Below are 20,914 nucleotides of genomic sequence, written 5' to 3' on the forward strand. Positions count from 1 at the left end.
AAACGGCAGTAAGTACATCTTTCTCTATCGTCAAGGATATTTAGTTTAGATTATTAGTTAATCCATTGTCTGATAGTAATTTGTATAGCAGAATGTTTAAGTTTTAGTAGCAGTATTCCTTAATATTTACCACATATTGGCGATTTATGCTAGGTACATTAGAGTGTCATTCCTCGCGACAGTGCATCTACATATGGTAGAATATTCCGTTGTATTTAGTAGGCTACGTGATTAGCACCGTTTATTTCCTTTTAATGTACAGCTGATGATGGGTATAGAACTGAAGTAGGCTAACTGTATTTCTTTTCCTTATTTAGAACCACACATACACACATGCACACCCACCTGGTTTAAACCTAAGAGGAGAACAGAGATTGCCTGTGCCTGTGTATTTGCATTCCATTTATAATAAACCCCCAAAAGAATTTCCTGCCTCCGTGTCCTGACCAGACACCCCATATTGTTGACAAACTCCTAACCACCAAGAGCTTCCTTACAGAAAGCAGACGCAAAATCCATTATTTAAGTATGTGAACGTAATCATATCCTAGACCTATTTATTTATTTATTTTTATTTAGTGTTTTGGCACTTAACATTAATTTCCCACACATAGAACTGATTCTCTGCAGCTCGAGGTCTGGGGGTGGGCACTGAATAGGCTGGTTGGAGAAAATGTGTGTTGGGAAGGGGGGGGGGGGGGGTGGGTGGGGGGGGGGGGGGGGCATGATCTGTTTGTCCTTTTTTATCATGTATAGTTAAATCTAAATATATTTTATTTAATATATGTTTTAATCGGTGTGTTCATGGTATACATGTGTAAGGTTCAACCTTGACAGTCCCTGGACTTTGATCATTCAATTGCCTGCACTCTGGTGGAGTCATAAAGATCAGAAGGCTGTAAAGGCAGCTGCAAAGACAGTTGTCCCACAACCTTGAGATCGCCATGGGACAATCGCGCAACACTTGTTCAAACCCCCAGGGATTAAGATGACATTTCAGACTATGAGTTCTATACATCCTTTCCCAGGGCGGCATGGTGCAGTGGGTAGCCCTGTCACCTCACCGCAAGAACATCTTGGGTTAATCTTTCTGCGTGGAATTTGCATGTTCTCCCCGTATTCCAGTGGGTTTCCTCCAGGATAGGCTAATTGGAGACTCTAAAATGCCCATAGGCATTAGTGTGTTAGTGAATGGTGTGTGTGCCCTGCAATGGGTTGACGACCTGTCCAGGGTGTATTCCTGCCTCCTGCCCAGGGCTTAACATTACCAGCCAAATACAGATAGATTTTGGTAGTGGTGTGTAACTGCATCACTCTTACCAGCCATTGCGGTGGGTGACCTTTCTTAGATAGCTACAATAACCTTTAATACTTAGGTTTTATTTGTCATTTGTATGGCTGCATACAGACACCCATATTCTAACACTGTGTTACCATATACCATTTCCACAGCACATTTTATGTAACTGTACAGAAATTGTTACCCCCCTTTCATTTGGTAACTATTTTTAGTCTTTGCAGTAATCAGGTATGTAAATGTGAACTGACTGTGTATAGCAATGCGTGCCTGGGAGGGACACACTTAAACGCCAGCAGCAATGGCAGTATAATCTTGTAATTATGAGTATACTGTATGAAATTATATCCAACTGTATTAGTAACAAGAAGAAAAACGACAACACTACATACGGCGTGTTTGCAGAGAGCCTGGAGCTGCACAGAGTGGAGCATTTCAGAAATTATTTTATTTACCTAACTTTTATTTTGAAAAACTCCAACCGGGCAGTTTCACGGAGCTTACGGTTTTAAAACAGCAATTTACAGAACAGAATAACTTCAGAATGAACAGTTTAGATAATAATTTATATCGTGGAACAAAACGAGAATCTTTCTTAGGTTTACATTAACCACTGACCTTATTTTCGGCATAAGTCGAAAACATATACTGTAAAAAAAATAGGTCGAAAACACTACGGGAATTGGGAAAAAATAGAGTCAGTGGGGGAAAAAGCATTTGAAATCTGGCGAGGAACTTCCGGGTTACAGAACCGCTATTAATAATGGCTCAGGCATGAGGATAGTTATGGCGAAGTGGCGCGCTAGGAAGTCGCGCAGACGAGAGTTTCTGTACTTGCTGTAGAAGTTTGCTAGAACGGTCATTTTTAAGAGTTGCAGGCGACTCGGTCGCTCCTTGTTGGAGGTCGAAATGGAATGTGAAGTGGTATAAGGTGGAAATAAAAAAGGAATAGAAAATGAAAATAAGGTTAAAGTAGGGATGAAGGTGGATGTTAAGCCCGGGTCTGGATGGGAAGCAAATGGCGTTTTTAATGACGTCCATGAAATAAGGAGATTAGTGAAGAAGGAGGTTGGGAAAGTTTGGGCAGTGAGGGTAACCAGGGGGGGAATTATAATAATTGAGTGCCCGTCAAAAAGATTGAGGGATAAAGCGCTTAAATCTAAAATATTTGGTTCGACAAAAGTTGTCTTTTTTAATGAGGAAAAGAGCGCTGCGGAAAGGGGTGATCAGTGGGGTCCCGGTATCAGTAGATGCTGACTGTTTCTTGGAGGTGGGGGGAGTATTCGGGGCGAGGCGAATGAAAAGTTATCGGTAGGGTAAAGAACAGGAAAGTGGCTCAATATTGTTAGAATTTGAAGGCGAACTACCGTTGAGGATTTATTTAGACTATGCTAGTTACAGGGTGAGGGCATATGAAAGGGTTCCACTGAGGTGTTACTGGTGTCAGGATTATGGACACGTGGCAGCAGTTTGTAGAAGGTGTGGGAAAGATGGATGTTCGGATGAGGATTGCACAATGTCTAAAGACCAGGCAATATGTTTTCACTGTGTGGGAAATCATGAGGCGGGAGCAAAGCAGTGCAAAAGAAGGAAGATGGAAAGCGAGGTGGAAAGAACAAGAGTGCAGAATAAAATAACATGCAGAAGCAACGAAGAGAGTGAGGGCAGAGACGGGAGCTGTGAGGAAGGAACAGAATAGAACTGCAACAGAAGGAAAAGATCAAGTGAGATGTAACGGAGAAATGATGCATATGGATAGAAGAAGGTTCTTAGCATTTATAGCGATGGTGATCAATTGTGCTAGTGAAATAGAAACGAAATCAGAGAGGATCAAAATGGTGGTGGAGGTTTTGGGAATAACGGATGTGAAGGGGGACGAAATACAGGGAATTTTAGCGAAAGGATTTGGAGGGAGTCAGACGTCAGGGATATAGGGAAATAAAGAATCGCGAGTCAGATATGGGAGGGTTGGGCTGTTGTTTTATATATTATTTATATATAGAACTAAACCAGATAGTAATGCATAGGCCTACAGTAGGTGGCGGTAATGCACTAATTTAAGTTTACATACCGCCAATAAAAACCAAAGAAGAAGGATGGTTGCGGCAGGTGTGAAGTAGTTCGAGTGCTAGCTGCTGCAAAAAAGGGAAAAAAGGCTGTACTGCTAGTGTGCCCTCGGTGCTACTTATCGGTTAAAATCGCTAGCTTGTAAACTCTAGTGCTTCCTGCTGTGATAAGCTGGAATTTGAAGATGGATTTTGCAGTTCGTGCTGCCAAACCAGAAGATTGCAAAGCTGTGTCTAGAATGATTATGGTGAGCGAGCCACACAGAATTGAAAAGGCGAAAATGCTTTCTCTCAACGTAGCCTATGTACAAACGAAAAGAAGAAACATTAGACTAAACGTTTAGTTGCGTCTTCTTGCATTGACCATTTAGGTATTCTGTTCAATGTGACTACTTTTTTTTTTTTTACCATGCGGAATTTCATATTGTGATAAACGAATAAGGTTAATTGAACCGAATTAGTTATTTTTCGTATCGACACCGGGTCTCTTGGGTTGCACGCAGTTGAGGTTTTCTGGGTGCATTTAGGTTACATCACAACTCTACTCAAAAGATTTTTTTTTAAAACAGCAAACCTGATTTCCCAAATATCGAAGTCGTATCTCTGTTCTATCTGCACGATTTTCTTTGAGTATTTTTGTGGATTCACTGAAATCCTTACAATTTTCCCATCAATAAATTTGAAATGTTGCAAAAGGTTCAATGTTTTTCTTTTATTAAATAAAGGTTAAAATTAAATAAATAACGAGGCCGTTTCATCAAATGGGAAATCTCACAACTCAGTTGACAACAGTTTGCAACCCTGTAGTCTATTTCTTTGACTTTTAGGTATCATTACGACCATCCACAATTTCTCCCTGGCTACAATGCGAGTTGCAAGTAGGCTACTAGAGAAATGAATGCGTTATGCGAGTAACTCGTTTCAGTAGGGTTTCAGAGAAGCAGAGAAGTGTGTACTATTGCATTCGTATTGAAAGGACAAACTATCATAAATATAAATAATTAATAATACTTTACAAATTATTTTAAAATGAATTCTGTATAAATAAGAGTTCTATATTGAACCAAGAATTTATTAACAGGTATGGTGTAGTTGATTTATGCTGCTTTAGATTTATTTGAAGGATTTCTAAACTTGCATTATTTATTGTCACAGGAGTTGGCTGTATATGAGAAAATGCCAGACCAGGTGAAAATTTCACATAAAGGTACAATATGAAGAAGGTGAACTGTTTTGAAGGGAAATGTTGAATGATTGATTGATATGAAACCTAATGACTGATTTGGCTTGGATTATTGAGTTCCCTGGGTGGAGTATCAGGGAATAGAACCATCTAATGATTCCATGACTCCATTTGTCTCCTTTCAGAGCTGGAGCAAGATGGGTTTTCAGCAGTCCCCTTCTTTCACTGCTTTGTTGCAGAGGTTTCTGAGGAACACAAGAGCAAAGAAGGTTTTTTTAAATTGTATTTTTTTAAAGTTATATTCTAACAAAGAAAGTATTTAATTATTGATGTACAACAAGACATTTACAGTGGTTCTCAATTTCTCTGGAAGGCCACTAAATTATTTTAAAAATTGGAAGATGTATTTTTTGTGCACAGAGCACGTCCTTTACTTCTGAAAATCATTTAAAGGCAGTATGTAAAGTAAAGCCTGTCAGTGAAATTGCCATTTAGATTCTGAAAGAGATCCCTGGGATTGCAGTAACGCAATGATCAAGTAATGCTTTTGTTTTTGTTCAGGACATACAACGGTGGGATATGCCTTATACTTTTACACGTACAGCACATGGAAAGGACGATCAGTGTATTTGGAGGACATTTATGTCATGCCAGAATTCAGAGGTAAGTGTGTGCGTGCATGTGTTGATGCTTTAAAAGGATGAAAGAATGCTTGTGTCTTCATGTGCCCACTGCTCAGATTACTTATGAAGTAAAGGTGTGTCTTGGAGCGCACAGGTAATTTCGAGTACTTTTGGAAGCTCACGTTCATCTCTCTTCTGTGTCTGCAGGGAAAGGTATTGGAAAGGCGCTACTAAGCAACGTGGCTGTGGTGTGTATCTCTTTTGCCGTTTTACTGTTTACTGCAGGGGTATCGACTGTTTTTCAAATAAATAAAAATATGTTGTCTCATATAGTCAGAAATGAATAAAAAGTAGCATACGATGTAGCACAAATAGTTCTTTTTTTAATAGCAGACAACACAGTGAATGAATAAATAAATGCGCATCTAGAGAGCTATTTTGAAAAAATGATTGTACTCTGTACGTATACATATTTGTACATCTGCTGGGGTGATACCACGCACGCATATGCACATACATGTATATCATCATAAGACATATGATTGGCTCTGTAGCACACACCTTGCAAGTAGCCTGCTGTACATTAAAAATGTAAAGAAAATGTATATAAATCCAGGTTTTCATGAGTATTGGCTGATTTACTCATAAATTCCATATTTTGAACCAATTTCCCATCTTTAATGAGCATACCATTAACTATCTTTGTCAAGCTTTTGGTACAATATGTTGTGATTCTGTACATTTAACCAGCTTGTTTGTTGTGTTGTCAGAACTTCAAGAATGTTACTATGCTCTGAAAACTACTAAAGACCCCATATGTATTTAAATTCTGGGGGGGGGGCTTTTTCGGCATGTACATTCCTGGGCAAAAAAAATGGCAAAAAATTAAGCTTTTAATAGTCTTAACAACAAATCATTGGTCAGAAAATTAGCAAGAATTAAACAAATGTACTCCTGAGACCTCCTGTGCCACCATTTGCTCGTTTACTTTTGCTGCAGTGAACTGTTTGGGGAAAAGCTAGAAACAGGGAAATTCACTTATACAGTAGACAAATTAACACGTCAGACAAGAGTCATGTTTTGTATATGGTTGCATATCATTTGCATGCCATGATTTCCTGATGTCTGTGACCTATCAACATCATCAGAGTCTGGATATCTTATTTTCAGGTTGTCCTACAAGCGATACAAAAACTCTTTGCATTTGAATGGATCTCTATGTGAATTGGGGGGTGGGACTAGATTCAGCTGTAAATTATGCTGATACAGTATGGAACACATTTGTTGGCTAAATGGCTTTAAGTCATCAAGGGTCCAAGGTATCAAATGAGCCTCAAACCACCGTGCTGCTGCCAGATTGCAGTAGATACTACAAGCATTGTTTCTCCTGAATATTTTTTTCCATTGAGTTCAACAGGAAAATTAATCAGGAGAAACAATGCTTGTAGTATCTACTGCATATGCTTGGCCCATTTTTTTGACTAGAAGTGTAAGTAGTTTTTTTTAAGGCAATAACACACACCATGTTTCCAAGGCCTAAACTGGCTGCAAATGGAAAGGAAACCATAAACACCTGCTGACACTGTAGGTTGGTTGCAATGTGCCTTGCTGGAGTTTAAACCTCAGGTTCAAATCTCTAAGCCACATAACTCCATTATAACTGATACAGCTAATCCTTATCACAAATTTGGATAGCTGTTCCAGTTGTAATGCAATTCTGTGGTCTACAGGTTTAAACCTGAAGTTTAAACTCCCACTAAACACACTGCAGTTGACCCTGTGAGCCTTGAGGACCTGTTTGACACTTGGTTTACTGCATGGCCTGTGTAGAATCAGAATGTATGTGGGGTGGCAACGTAGTGTAATGGTTAGGTAATGGTTATGATAACCAGGAACCTTCCAACATCTGGAACATGGACTGAGATTATAAGCCGAAGCAGCTCTTTTTATCAGCGCAGTTATCCAGCTAACGGTAATCCTGTTTCGTGAAAACCCCCCCTGAGCACTGAACGGCTTAATGTTTGCATACGATCCATATATTGTGTGGCTGTATATTTTACTGAAGCAATTTGGGTTAAGTGCAACGGTCAAAAGTAGTCCCACCTGGGAATGAAACCAACAACATCTGAGTTGCTGGCCCAGTTTCTCAACCATTACACTGCACTGCTACGCTGTACCTTGTACCTCAGCCTTATCAGGATTCTAGGAGGAAATATGTGCCGTATAACGGAGCTCATGTGTTTGTTCAGGCGGCTAAGGAACAGCAGTGCGTGCGGCTGCAGCTGTCAGCGCTGGACTGGAACACTCCGTCCCTGGACTTCTACTTCACCAAGGGGGCCCAGGACTTGACCGCCACTGAGGGCTGGCACTTCCTCCGCTTTGATGGGGAAGCGCTTGACAAACTGGCGAAAGAAGCACCCAGAAATTAACTTTTAAGCCCCCCTGTGCCCACCTCGATTCCTTTCATCACAAAAGGCTCAGTGATTCAGTTTATACTTTTAAGTGTTCATATTATCTACAGCATATTATCTCTGTTCCTGGAGATTTGCCATCCTGTAGGTTTTCGTTTCAACCATAATTAGGCACACCTGATTATACTAATCAGCAGCTCAATGACTGTGGTTTGGTTGGAGTGAAAACTTGCTAGACGATATATCTCCAGGAACCGGTTGGGCAGCCCTGATCTACAGTAATGTGAAAAAGTAATACTCTCTTAGCTTTGATAAAAGATTTTACTTCGGCATTAGATTTGTGTGTTATTTGTCACACATGGTTAGTGATGTCTAAATGAGGGTTATGTCTTAATATCTACATGCACTGAATTTAAAGGTGGTGTATAGTTTTCATATCACTATTTGTAGAGACCAACCATGGCAAACACGTTCTGCAGAGGTCAAATGGATATCTACAAGACCTTGTACCACCTGCAGGTTAATTGTTTGTTTGATTTGAAGTTAGCCACTCTAATTTGAATCGGCTGAGCACACAAGCAAGAAAACTCACTCTTCAGTGTCAGGCCACTAGTGTTGTTTTTGCCACCAGCATTGACTAGTTGGTTTTCTGCACCTTATAATGCATGCTTATTATTGGATCAACACAAATCAAACAATTTGCCACGCCCCCCTAGAGTTAGGGCAGCCGGCAGGAGTTTCATCGGTGAAATGTATCAAACATAGATGGTATCAACACAGTTCTTCTAATATAGCCTATTGTATTTCTAGGCGAAACGCTCATTCTGTCTTGGTCGTTTTCGTTTTATTTTATTTCCATCTCGTCATATTTTCGTCATTTTAAATGCGAAATGAATTAGTCACCGTTGTCGTCCTATAAAGGCATTTTTGTCACGTCATCTTCGTCATCAAAAAACAGGTCGTTGACAATAATTTGTCATTTTCTTTGACAAAAACAACACTGCAGGTCACTTACTCGGTGTAAGTACATTATATTACTGGCAATTTGCCAACACTCTTATCAGGTGTGGCTTACAAAACTACCATTTTCCCCATCTTTTATATAGTGTCCGTTTACACAGCTGTATGTATACTGAAGCAATTCAGGTTAAGTACAACAATGAAGTCCCAGCTAGGAGTCAAACATGCAACCTTATGGTAACAAGCCCCACTCCCTACTCATTGCCACTGAAACACTTCTGGGTTTCAGAACTGAATTGTATGTACCATAAAGTTTGTCAATGTGGACTTTCAAATAGAAAATGTTTACCCTGACCTGTAAAGGTCTGAAAGGTCTGTGATATCACAAGTGGCACCTAGTGGTCAAATTGCCAACTGACTGCAATGAAAATTGTCTTTGCGTTTTTGTCATTGCCTACAGTGCCAAAATTGTGCTTTACTTTTGAAATCAACTGCCAGTGCACTGCATTGTAGCAGTCAACATTTCAATGGAATCATTTAGGAAAGGAATTGCAATTCCATTTATGAGTTGAAAAATGGCTATTATTATGCTTTGAGTATTTTTCATTAATGTACTTCGTTTTAGTTAATTTCCTGAATTGGCTGGAATCAAATGGAATTGACACCTACACTGCACAATACAATGCTTGCTTTAATTCTTAAAAAACAATGGGAAATACACTTTCTTATTGTCATCTGTGTACAGACAACACAGCCATCACAGCGATTTGTTCATTTATCTTGATTTTATTACAAACAGAAAAAGAGACTCATTATAGACGTTTCACTGCCACTTGATTGTTCTACACCACAACGCTCACAGTGACTGATATCAAGAAATAAAAAATGAAGAGGGAAGAGGACACAATTGAGAACATTTTTTAAAAAGTGCTTCATTTGACAAAGTAATCTAGTGTGGGGTTCGTAAAACATGGAAAGTGCTGCCAAATTATTTCAGACAGTTAACTTGAAATGATAGCTTTTACATGCTTTGTGAGCAAAATGGAAGTTAAGTCCTTATTCATCAATACCATCTTGGTTGAGTATAATTCTCATAGGGAATCAAGGATTTAGTACATTCCACTATGAAATACTGGCATCGGGTTTAAAATCAAACTGACATTTATACTCATTCACCCTTAATTACATTATTGTCACAATCTTTCCAATGGATAAATGTACATGCCCCAACACAGAAACAGATTTAATCTAAAAATAAATTTGCAGTAGATGCTTCTAGCATGGAGTGTACAGTTGATCACTGTTTGGTAGCAATGGGGAAAATACCATCTAACTCTCCAAGATATTGACTCACAAGCCCCAAAGAGAAAATGTATTAAAGTGAATTGTTAATTTACTTGGAGTAATAGTAATAAATCCATGCCAATTATATTACTATTGTTTAACTATTATGTTTTGGCCGAAATTTCTTTTTTAACTAACAAGGACAAAGTCAACAGCGTCAGCAATAAGTGCAATCGTTGTAATAAAAATATAGAAAACACAAGAAAGCACAGTAAACCAGGCTTAAATAAGCAAAGAATGTCATAGAAATCTTAAATGATTAATAATCTACGCTGATGACATTAAAGAGAAGGTCCAGGGGGTGAAGAAGCAGTGTGGTGGAATGAGCTTTTTAGAAAACGGACGGTTGGAGGGTAAAGAACAATAGAGGATTTTTCAAAAAACCAACAGTGTCTTAAAGCAAATGTCAGAGTGTTCTAAAGCAGCATTTGAAGTAAAACTGCAGAGTTTTTTTGAACTGCCCAGAACCAGGATACCACAGTTTTTAATGACAAGCACAGTGCCTGCCACAGGGGTTGAACCTCCAAATGAAAAACATTTTGAATCAAACCAATTCGCTGCCTCCAGCTAGTGTGCACTGTTCCTCTTGTGTGTCACTGTATTTTCATTAGGGCTGTCAAACAATGAAAAACAATTGACCAGTTAATGGCAGTTTGCTGTGATTAAATGTATTTGATTTTATTAAAAAGATTTCCTCAAGTTAAACCCATATTAGTGAGCATTCAATTTAAATATGACAAATAAAACAAAAAGAAGTGTAGTTCAAGGGAAGTAACCTCCAGACTGGACGTGGGAGTTATTTTTAGAACAGGTGAACATGCAAAGAATTTTAAAGTTTGTTTGTCCTCATTTTTATGCAATTCATTGAATAAATATAACAAAGAAAAGTTGAAAAATAATTAATGGAATTGGGGAATATCATCTTTCTTGATGTATGCTACATTTTAGGAATAAAGAAATAGTGGAATAATTTCCCACTTTCTTGTTTAATATTTGCGGCATATGGTATGTAATAATAAGGGGCAAACATCAAGCCATATAAGTTGTGCAGAATAAAAGCTATTTTTACTGTTAATAATATACCATTAAAATGTCACCAGGGTAGGGTTAGTTCCTCCAAGCTGGAATACTCTTTCCTTTGAGAAAGTCCCCTTGACCAAAGCATCTATTTCAGCTGCCTTTTGTTGAAATTGTACCCATGTCAGGTGTTGAGCATTGGCATGATGCTCTACTATAGTTAAACGTGCATGCATCAAGGGAACTCAACATTTTTGCAAAGAAGCTCAAAAGTATTATAAGGAAATGCAAAGCAATTCACTTTATAAATGCCTCTAAAATGTCCCACAGAAACTCTGTAGATATCTTCCTGTGGAAACACTGACAACATACACAAAATGCATGCTTGGTTTGAATCTGAATTAAGGGGTATTGATTGCATGAAAAGATAGAACATTTTAAATAAACACGTAAGCTTTGACAGCCCTAATTTTCATACATCCATGTATTTTCTAGTCCAGGGTCTTCAACCCTAATTCTGGAGGGGCACAGGCTCTGCTGGTTTTCTTGTCTTCACTTTTAAAATCAGAAACCAATTCAGACCCATGAAACCAAATGAGGTGAGTTAACTAAAATCAGTTGCATTCATTGAGTGCTGAGTAAAAACAAAAACCTTCAGACCAGAATCACAGATGCAGACCCCTGTTCTAGACTATTGTGCACATATACTGGCCTACAGTAAAAAATGATTCCACTTGACTGAAATGACTTGGAGGTACCAGTACGCACATCATAAATCAGACCAGAGCAACTCTGTCACAAACCTTAAACCAAACATGAAATCTTTACAGGAACTAAGGATGAATCTTTAGGGAGCCTCAGGACAAAAAAAAAAACAAAAAAACACCAGTACTTAATGAAGGATGCACAGGTGTATACACAACATATTTCCCCAGCGAAGCTCACAAGCGATTTATTGTACATGCTTCAGAAGAGAACTGCAGCGAGGAGGGATGAGAGGAAGGTGTCTTCAGTGTTGACCATGTGGGTGTGTCCTCTATAAAGCGATACCTTGTTTCCACGGCTGGCTACGGTGCAGCCTGCTGTTGAAAAATAACCAGCGCCAACAGGCCAGTGTAGGCAGGTAATCTCCCCACTGCCACAAGATGGTATCGTTGAGCAGCCTCAGAAATAGGAGAAGGCATTTGAAGTCCTCTCAGCAGGGGGACAGAAAACCTCAACGGCTATCCCAACCTTAATAGCAATCATAGCTCATTTAAAGGGCAAATTTGCTGGAGAATTTTGATCACCCCCCTTTTACTATTTTTTGAGTAGCACTAGTGTAAAGTGGGTTGTGCTTGTCTGCAATGACTTGCGTCTGAGGGAAGAACAGTCAAGCCTTGAAATGTTGCACAGATGCACGTGTACCCAGAATCTGGAAAACAAGGTTCTGGATCCACTCCACCCACCCATAACACTCCTTGCCTAATCACATATCCCCCTGAGACCCAGCAGAAAACAGTTGAAGTATTTTTCTTTTCTGACATAATACAAGAGTATTGGATGGCAAAAACATGTTGCAGTGAAAATATTTTCATATTTTTATTTTATTTTTATTGAATGTCCCTATGCAATTTCAGCATAGTAGAATATGTGGTTCTTGATATTAAGACCACAGACTCCAAAATTAATTGTCGGGTCTTAGGATATGGAAAAAGGCAGTGATCATTAATGGCCAGTTCCTACAGAATGCAAATATGTATCGTATTTATTGTTTTTTCACAAAAGTTGCTCTTTACTTCCAGCATGCAGAGAATCTGAACAGAAACATGTCCTAATGTGTTTCTCAAAAGCAAGCAGCACGCTAGAAAAAATCAGTCTTAAAAGGATACAATCCCAAATTGTATTTGTTTTGGGAGGGCTAGTTTCCTGGCTTGCACCAGCTGATGAAACATCTGTTGTGGAATTTTAGGGGTGCCAGGAGTGGGAATAAGGTACACTACCCGTGCAATATTGAAGCAGTGTACTCAAAAGGTGAATGTGTGCGTTTGTGATCCAGGAAATGTACATTTACTGAGTTTTTTGTAGCTGTTTAGGGAAACAGTTAACGATACAAAATATTTTACAGGTATAGGCAAGTCCAGGAATGGTTCTGTTTTTTTAAATATTTTTTTTTACATGTACCATTAAATAGAGAACTCCTATAAACCTAAATATAAGAGATTTTACTTCCAATCCAGTTAAGGTCTGGTGGGGAGGGGGTGGGAGTACCAGAGTGTACCATTGGTTGCAAGATTGTATTTAGGATTAACTATGAAACAGTGAAAGACTTCATGTCAGAATTAAGAATGAAACCAAGTTTTGAAGGACTACATCAATGCATGCTGACATTATTTATGTAAACCATTTTTTAACATATTACTGTGTATATGGGGGTGTTTCTGACTGGTGCATCTTCCCCCAAATGTTGTGAGTGGTGAAGCAAACCAACTAGGCTGCTAGCTTTGTTTATGCAAGGACAGTGATCGATCCTCTTGTTTGTGTGGAGCCTACACTGAGATCTCTGCTTGATTTGAGTACCAGGGCTGGGCTGCTCCAGGGAGACCCGGGTTTTGTTTAAAGCTGAGGCCTTCCTGCTGCTGCCAAGATCTACAGTACCTCAGTGAAGAGGCTTTCTTCCTGTACTGCACGTCAGGAGTGCATCACGTGACAACGACGGTGGCGGCAGGTTGTGTGTGTGTGCGTGTGTGTTTGTGTGTGTGCGTCTTTGCGTGTGTGAACGAGGGTTTGTGTCAGGGAACTGGACTCAGTCATCGATGCAGATCACCTCCCCACTCCGCTGCTCCCTCCTTTCCAGCAGAAATTCTCCCTCCCTCTCCTTCTTCATCCCCATGGGGGTACCATTCAGCACTGCAAGAGAGAGTGACACAATAAGAGAGACAGAATAACACGCAGAATGGCAGACTAAATCTCAATATTGGAATGCGATCAAATCCAAACTACAGTGAGCACCATAATTCATTGGACAGTGATACATTTTTTGTTATTTTGGTTCTGTACTCTAGCACTTTGAGTTTGAAAGGATACAATGACAATGGAGTTGAAGTGCAGACTGTCAGCTTTAATTTGAGGGTATTTTCATACATATCGGTTGAACCGTTTAGAAATTATAGAACATTTTGTACATAGTCCCCCCATTTTCGGGCATCAAAAAATATTGGACAGTTTAACATAATGTAGAATAAAGTAATCATTTTTAATATGTGGTAGCATATCCTTTGCATGCAATGACTGCTTGAAGTCTGCAATGCATAGACATCACCAGACACTGGGTATCTCCCCTGGTGATGCTCTGCCAGGCCTGTACTGCAGCCATCTTCAGTTCCTGCTTGTTTCGGGGACTTTTCGCCTTCAGTCTCCTTTTCAGCATGTAAAATGCATGTTCAATTGGATTCAGATCCGGTGATTGACTCGGCCAGTCAAGGATTTTCCACTTTTTGGCCCTTCGTTGATCTATAAGTATTTTTTGGGTCATTGTCTTGTTGCATGATGAAGTGCCGTCCAATGAGTTTGGAGGCATTTGGTTTTATCTGAGCAGATAAAATATTTCTGTAGACTTCAGAATTCATTGTTCTACTTCCGTCTGCAGCCACATCATCGATGAAGACAAGTGAGCCCGTTCCACTGGCAGCCATACAGACCCAAGTCATAACACCCCCTCCACCATGTTTCACGGATGAGGTGGTATGCTTTGGATCATGGGCATTTCCTTTTTTTCTCCACACTCTTTCCATCACTCTGGTACATATTAATCTTTGTCTCATCTGTCCACAAGACTTTGTTCCAAAACTCTTGGGGCTCTTTTAGGTGCTTTTTAGCTAACTGTAATCTCGCCTTTCTGTTCTTCAGGCTTATCAGTGGTTTGCATCTTGTAGTGTACCCTCTGTAGTCCTGCTGGTGTAGACTTCTACGTATGGTAGACTTTGACACATCTACACCTGCATTTAGGAGAGTGTTTTTGATCTGTTGGGTTGTTGTCAGGGGGGTTTTCTTCACCATAGAGAGTATTCTCCGGTCATCCACTACAGTGGTCTTCCTCGGTCTACCGGGTCTTTTGACATAATTGAGTTCACCAGTTGTTTTTTTCTTGTTAATGATGAACCAAACTGTTGACTTGGGCATGCCCAGGGTTTTTGCAATGCTCCTGATTAATTGATTTTCATTTCTGAGCCTTATGACAGCCAGCTTAATTTGCATCGACACTGCTGTCTTCCTCATGTTGTCACACCCCAATAACAATCTCCAAAGGCAATTGCAAAGTCTAGAATCAAGACTAGACATCAACAGCTCTCTTCTGCATTCACTAACGACACAAATGAATACACCTGCCTAACGAAACACATCTGTGAAGCCAATTCAACAAATACTTGTAGTACCTTAAAATGGGGGGACCATGTACAAAAGGTGCTATCATTTCTAAACGGTTCGTCCGATATGGATGAAAATACCCTCAAATGAAAGCTGACAGTCTGCACTTCAACTTCATTGTCATTGTATCCTTTAAAACTCAAAGTGCTAGAGTACAGAACCAAAATAACAAAAAATGTATCGCTGTCCAATGAATTATGGTGCTCATTGTAATTGTTGTTTTTACCTCATAACAACATCAACAAAAGCAACTCCCAAGAATAAAGACAGCAGGAATGATACCAATGATGTGTGCTGTGGAACAGCCGTGATACTTCCTTTAATGTGCAAGCTTACATTATACATTAATAATAACATATAGGAAAAAATAATAATGTAAAAAATAAACTGTTAAGTTTTTTGAATGCTGTTGGGGAGGACACGGAGACTCATATAGTACAGAGACTGGGGCAGTGTTCACAGATGGGTGCACAACACACATACAGGTGCTCCAACATCAGCCAAATCAAATGGCTGTGCCAACTGGAGTTGAGATGGACTTGTGGGTCACAATAGAATACATGTTAAAATCTAAATGGCAGTGCATGATTGTGTATCAGGTCATATCAGCATTATAGACACTGAGGTATGTGACACCAAGATGACATAAAAACTGCAGCAGCTTTTGTGGACAGATACAGTATGAATTGAAAACCAAGAGACTGGTTCAAAGTCACAGATTACACATTGTTATTGATTCTGATATTTTTGTTTTAACATTACAGGCATTTGACTAGTATCATCATTTAGTTATTATTGCTTGGTGTCTAATATACTTTTGGCTTTTGTTGGAATACAGAAACTCATCAGAAATGATTGAGCCTTTGGTCTATTTCAAATGACAAGCAATATTCTAACAACAAAACAGTACATTGTACCATAATAAACTATGACATCTAGTCATTCACAAGGGGCCTCATTTATGTATGCATGGATATGATCCTAAATTCAATAGATCTGATAATATGTGAAAATCAACACACAAATTCAGATTTATAGATACTGTATGATAGCAAGGTAGACAAGGAATGGGTGTCACAAGAGGGCCGCCCTTTTCACACAATTCAAATTCAGGGACGTTCCAACAAAAGGGGCAACCAAGGGTTTGTGCTGAATTCTTGTACCCTGAACATGAGTTTGTCAGTCGTGATTACAGAGATACCAATCCACTACTTTGACTGGCAGATTCTGAGATGTGCAATAGTCTGACTCTGCAACCCTTGTCCTGGAGAGTGGCAGGGTCAGCCAGTTTTTGTTTTCACATTAAAATCAGCAACTTGTTCAGACCCAAGAAACCAAGTGAGGTAAGTTAACTGTGCAATCAGTTGCTATAATTGAATTCACCAACTGAGTAACAACAGAAAAACAGAAGATCCTGATGATCTCCAGGACTAGGGTTGCAGACTTCTGCAGTAGAGTGATCGACAATCCTCCAAATCCAGCTTGTTTCCACCCTACAAAACACTTTAACTTGTCTTTCATAGTCCTAGCAAACACAAATTTGACCACATAAATAATGGGGCCATTTTAAATACATCTTGATGAGTCTTAGTGAAACACCAGGAAAACAAGTGATAAATTCCAACAGCCCTAAGCAGCACAAGTGGTCCTCATACACTAAGGCTCCATTACATCAAGTAGGCAAGGGGAAACTGGTTGGAACTGGACAACATCGTCAAAAGTAAGTGGACACCTGACATCCAAAATCTCATCCAAAAATTATGGGAATTAATATGGAGTTGGTCCACCCTTTGCTGCTATAACAACCTCCACTCTTCTGAGAAGGCTTTATACTAGATGTTGGTGCATTGCTGCAGGGATTGACTTCCATTCAGCCAGAAGAGCATTACTGAGGTCGGGCACTGATCAGGCAATTAGGCCTGGCTCGCAGTTGGCCAGACAAGTTCCTCCACACCGATCTTGACAAAACCATCTCTATTTGGACCTCACTGGGTGCCCAGGGGCATTGTCATGCAGAAAAAGGGAAGGGCCTTCCCCAAACTATTGCCACAAATTTGGAAGCACAGAATCGCCTAGAATTTCACTGCATTAAGATTTTCCTTCACTGGAATTAAGGGGCCTAGCCCAAACCATGAAATCAGCCCAAGACCAAGGGGTGTCAAAATACTTTTGGTCATACAGTGTATCAGCCTGTCAAGACAGATTCATACATCAGCATAATTCATGATGGACATCTCCCCACCCATGCTCAATAGGTCCTGATACTCTGAGTAGTAGTAGTAGATTAAAAACATACTAAATGAACAGTTCCAGAACAGTATGACTGTTCAGGGTTCAGGGTTCAGGCTCAGGGTTGCTCCTTTTCATTTTCTGTATGTAGCTACCACAAATTCCAAGACATACTTCAGTCTCACCAAGTTACTAGAACAGATGATTCCATTTGAGAATAAGCTTCACAATGTCTAATGCTGTTGTTTCACAAGAAGGTTTTAATCCGATCCACAAATTCTTCCTTGTCATACTTCTAAATACAGTACTGTTGTTTGTTCTTCTGCTATTTACTTCCCAGCGACAACATTTTAGTAATACTTTACTATGGATGGGAGTTATATAGCATTTATAAAAACTGTTATATGCATTCATATGCATTAACTGAAGAGTCACAGCACTTTAATAAACATACATACACATGGTTCCCACCAACCCCTATATACACATCACTCATAGCTCATGTGTCTCTAACACGTTCCGATTGGCAAGGATACCCAACGAATGTTCAGACTTCAAAATGTAGAATCATATTAGGATAAACCCCATTGTCTCATGCTTGCTTCAAACACTAGGAAAATAAACAAGATTACAGTCATATGACATTGACTGGTTATACCCTGATGGCTACAGCATTTGGGTAACTTGGCTTGATGTAACAGAGTCCTACAGAAAAGTGTGCATACCACCAGGTATATCGAGGGCAATGTGAACAGAGTTTTGCCACAGTTTCTTTGGTAAAACATATACTGTGTGTATATATCTCTTTTCAAAGGGTTTTCCATAAAGGTTTAGCGCAGGAATTCTACTTCTTGCTTGTGAAAATGTTGCATATTGTATAAAATAGTGAATGACATACTACAGTTTACATAAATACACATACACACTGCGCAGACACAGTGTAAGACACAACTTCCTGTAGGGAAGCACTAATGGGAGTTATTGTACTTGTATGATCTGACCAATGTTCCCTCTGTTTGTGTGTGTGTGAGTGTGTGTGCATGTGTGTGTGTGTGCATGCACGTGTGTTTGTGTGTGTGTGCGTGAGTGCGTGTGTGCGCACGTGAGTGTGAGTGTGTGTGTGTGTGTGTGCGTGAGTGCGTGTGTGCGCACGTGAGTGTGAGTGTGTGTGTGTGTGTGTGTGCATGCGCACGTGTGAGTGTGTGGGTGTTAAGCCTGGTTCAGATCAAGATTGCAACAGTGGCTGAGACAAGAATGCTGAGTTTTCAATTCTAAAAATATTTTAGAATGTTACTAAGTAAAAACTACACAGTCCACATTAAAACAACCATTAACAAATTAAATGACTGTTCCCATAACCATGAGTTATGAGTTGGTTGAGAGGATCCATTTCATCTTTAAACTCCAGACTCAAGATTTGACATGTTGAATCTCAGAGAGCACAGCAGCCATTGGCTGCACTGAACAAAACTGCTCTTGAAAACATCCATTTTGGCTGATGACTTTTTTATCTGAACTTTCATTCCTTCGGCATAAACTCTCTCATCATGTTCCCGAGTGTCTGGCTGTAATCTAACAAGGAAAGTGAGGTCTGACAGACGGAGTCATCCTTTCCACCCCAGACAACCCTCCTGCCCCCCGCAGACCCACCTAAGTGGCCCAGGGACAGAGATGTTTTTGTTTTTTATCAAACAGTTTGATTGGCTCTTTTGCAGAAGCAGGAGAAAATCTGTTTCCTCTTAATCCTTTCCTTCTAGATATCACAAGTCTTCTCCCGACTCAAAGCTCCCGACTCCCAGCATGCCTCTCCAGACTATGAGAGCTTTTTGATCCTTCCAGGGACAGGTATGAATAAGCATTTCCAACAAGGGGAAAAGATGTGATGAAAGGGTCAGCAGGGTCAGTCTTAAATGTTAAATCCCTGATTCCTGAGCTTCCGTGTAACTGGGTCATCCAGAGATTCCTTAGCATGGTCCTGAAGTCAGGAAGAGTTTCTGTTGTTTGTGTTTGTTTGAGGAAATTCTGAGGATGTAAAGCTTTGGTAAAGGACGGGCACATTTCAGGTGCTTGGAGATCCAGCAAGATCATCCTGCTGTCTTCATGCCTTAGGTGTTCTCCATCTGAGTGATTGCAAACCATTTTTGTTTTTATCATTCTTGAGCAAAAAAGAGAAAAAGATATTTATGTCCCACTGTCCCGTTCTTTCACTCTGTGGGTGTTATTTGAGATAGGGGGGAGAAAGAGGAGGGGAATGGGGTGGTCCTCGGTGAAGAAGAGCAGAGCTGCATTTGGGTGAAGATGTGGATCAGTGAAGAGACCAAATACGTCCATCCAGAGGGCTCTTACTCTCCTTCTGTCTCTTCCTCTATCACCTCTTTCTCTCCCAGTTCTTTTTTCCCCTTTTTCCCTTTCACATCGGCCCTCCCTCCCTCTCACTATCCATGTAAAAGAGGTTTCTGGGACTCCCTACTCCTGTGCTCTCTCACACCAGCCCTCTCTTCCCTCCCTTCCTCTCTCTCTCCCCCTCTCTTTGTCTCCATCTCCATATCTTAGGGTTTCTTGGGTCTCCCGTTGCGGGGCAGGTTTTCCACGGTGTTGCTGAGGCGGTACTTGACGATGATGCTGTGCACCGTAGACTTGGGCATCCTCAGCTCCAGCCCGATGGCCCCTTCCGACCTGCCGTCCTTCCACAGGTCCACCACACGTTGGCGCTGCAGGACGTCGTGCTCCTTGGTCTTCAGGAAGGTGCCAGCCTCTGTGGGGGGCAGACAAGCGGCACACTGTAGAGACTGGGAAAAGGGAACGGAGGACCAAAAAAACGAGAAAAAGAAAAATGTTCCCCCAAAAAAAGCGATCGAGATATGTGGCATCGTTTCCTCACAAGAGCCGCAGGAAAACTGCCAAGATTAAAGGTAAAATTCGCGACAAAAGGTATTTTTCCCCAAAAAAAGAAGAACAAAAACTTGCCAAGATATAGAAAAACTGTAACTCCCTAAAACTGTAAATAGGGAGAAATATAATGAGAGCATCACTTCAGTGAGGAAAAAATGGTCATTATTTCAGACAAGGTCAATGTTAGGGAAAGAAAACTGACCAGTCAAAGGACAGTGTTAGATTGAGAGTAGTGATCGTTTTAGTTGCAAAACACTCCTGGGAGTCTGGAGGGGAGCAGTCTCTGAATTGACGTTATAATTCCATGACTGGCAAAAAATGCTCTGTTACAACCCAGGATGCAACCCCTGGATCAACCCCCGAACTCAACCCCCCCCCCCCCTCGCCTACTTGCCATTTAACCACATTTCCATACTACCTCCCAACCAAAATCCACAGGGACTGGTTAAACAGGGGATCTTCTTATACACACATCCCTCACATAT

The 20,914-nt window shown here is 40.2% G+C and overlaps 2 protein-coding genes across 6 annotated transcripts in view; one reads left to right on the plus strand and one right to left on the minus strand.

Moving 5' to 3' along the window:
- The first annotated feature begins 2,061 nt into the window (after positions 1 to 2,061).
- On the plus strand, positions 2,062 to 7,915 carry LOC118236631 (diamine acetyltransferase 2-like). Of its 2 annotated transcripts, XM_035435153.1 has the most exons (7): positions 2,062 to 2,717; positions 2,805 to 3,611; positions 4,519 to 4,570; positions 4,732 to 4,815; positions 5,108 to 5,209; positions 5,377 to 5,417; positions 7,419 to 7,915. In XM_035435153.1, the coding sequence occupies exons 2-7, from the start codon at positions 3,549 to 3,551 to the stop codon at positions 7,596 to 7,598; spliced, it is 522 nt and encodes a 173-aa protein (XP_035291044.1). In that variant the 5' UTR covers positions 2,062 to 2,717; positions 2,805 to 3,548; the 3' UTR covers positions 7,599 to 7,915. The 2 variants fall into 2 exon arrangements, with proteins under 2 accessions (XP_035291044.1, XP_035291043.1); XM_035435152.1 differs by having other exon boundaries at positions 2,062 to 3,611.
- Positions 7,916 to 9,306: 1,391 nt separating this feature from the next.
- LOC118236630 (chromodomain-helicase-DNA-binding protein 3-like) overlaps positions 9,307 to 20,914 on the minus strand; it is a 41,778-nt gene continuing 30,170 nt past the window's right edge. For 3 of the 4 annotated variants that reach the window (XM_035435150.1, XM_035435148.1, XM_035435149.1), the window contains exon 40: positions 15,597 to 20,292. In XM_035435150.1, coding sequence (XP_035291041.1) covers positions 20,087 to 20,292 — 206 coding nt within the window. In that variant the 3' untranslated portion in view covers positions 15,597 to 20,086. Of the gene's footprint in view, positions 13,791 to 15,596; positions 20,293 to 20,914 lie in introns of those variants that run through there. The other variant, XM_035435151.1, reaches the window with a different exon arrangement.

Source organism: Anguilla anguilla, chromosome 9 (assembly GCF_013347855.1).
Source record: "Anguilla anguilla isolate fAngAng1 chromosome 9, fAngAng1.pri, whole genome shotgun sequence".
Taxonomy (NCBI): Eukaryota; Metazoa; Chordata; class Actinopteri; order Anguilliformes; family Anguillidae; genus Anguilla; species Anguilla anguilla.

What these genes read in the sequence shown, in the direction of transcription:
- LOC118236631 (XM_035435152.1), top strand. Translation starts at nt 3,549, where the DNA reads ATGGATTTTGCAGTTCGTGCTGCCAAACCAGAAGATTGCAAAGCTGTG. An exon ending in GGTGAAAATTTCACATAAAG is followed by an intron (nt 4,571 to 4,731) that starts GTACAATATGAA and finishes GTCTCCTTTCAG; the next exon opens with AGCTGGAGCAAGATGGGTTT. An exon ending in TACTAAGCAACGTGGCTGTG is followed by an intron (nt 5,418 to 7,418) that starts GTGTGTATCTCT and finishes GTGTTTGTTCAG; the next exon opens with GCGGCTAAGGAACAGCAGTG.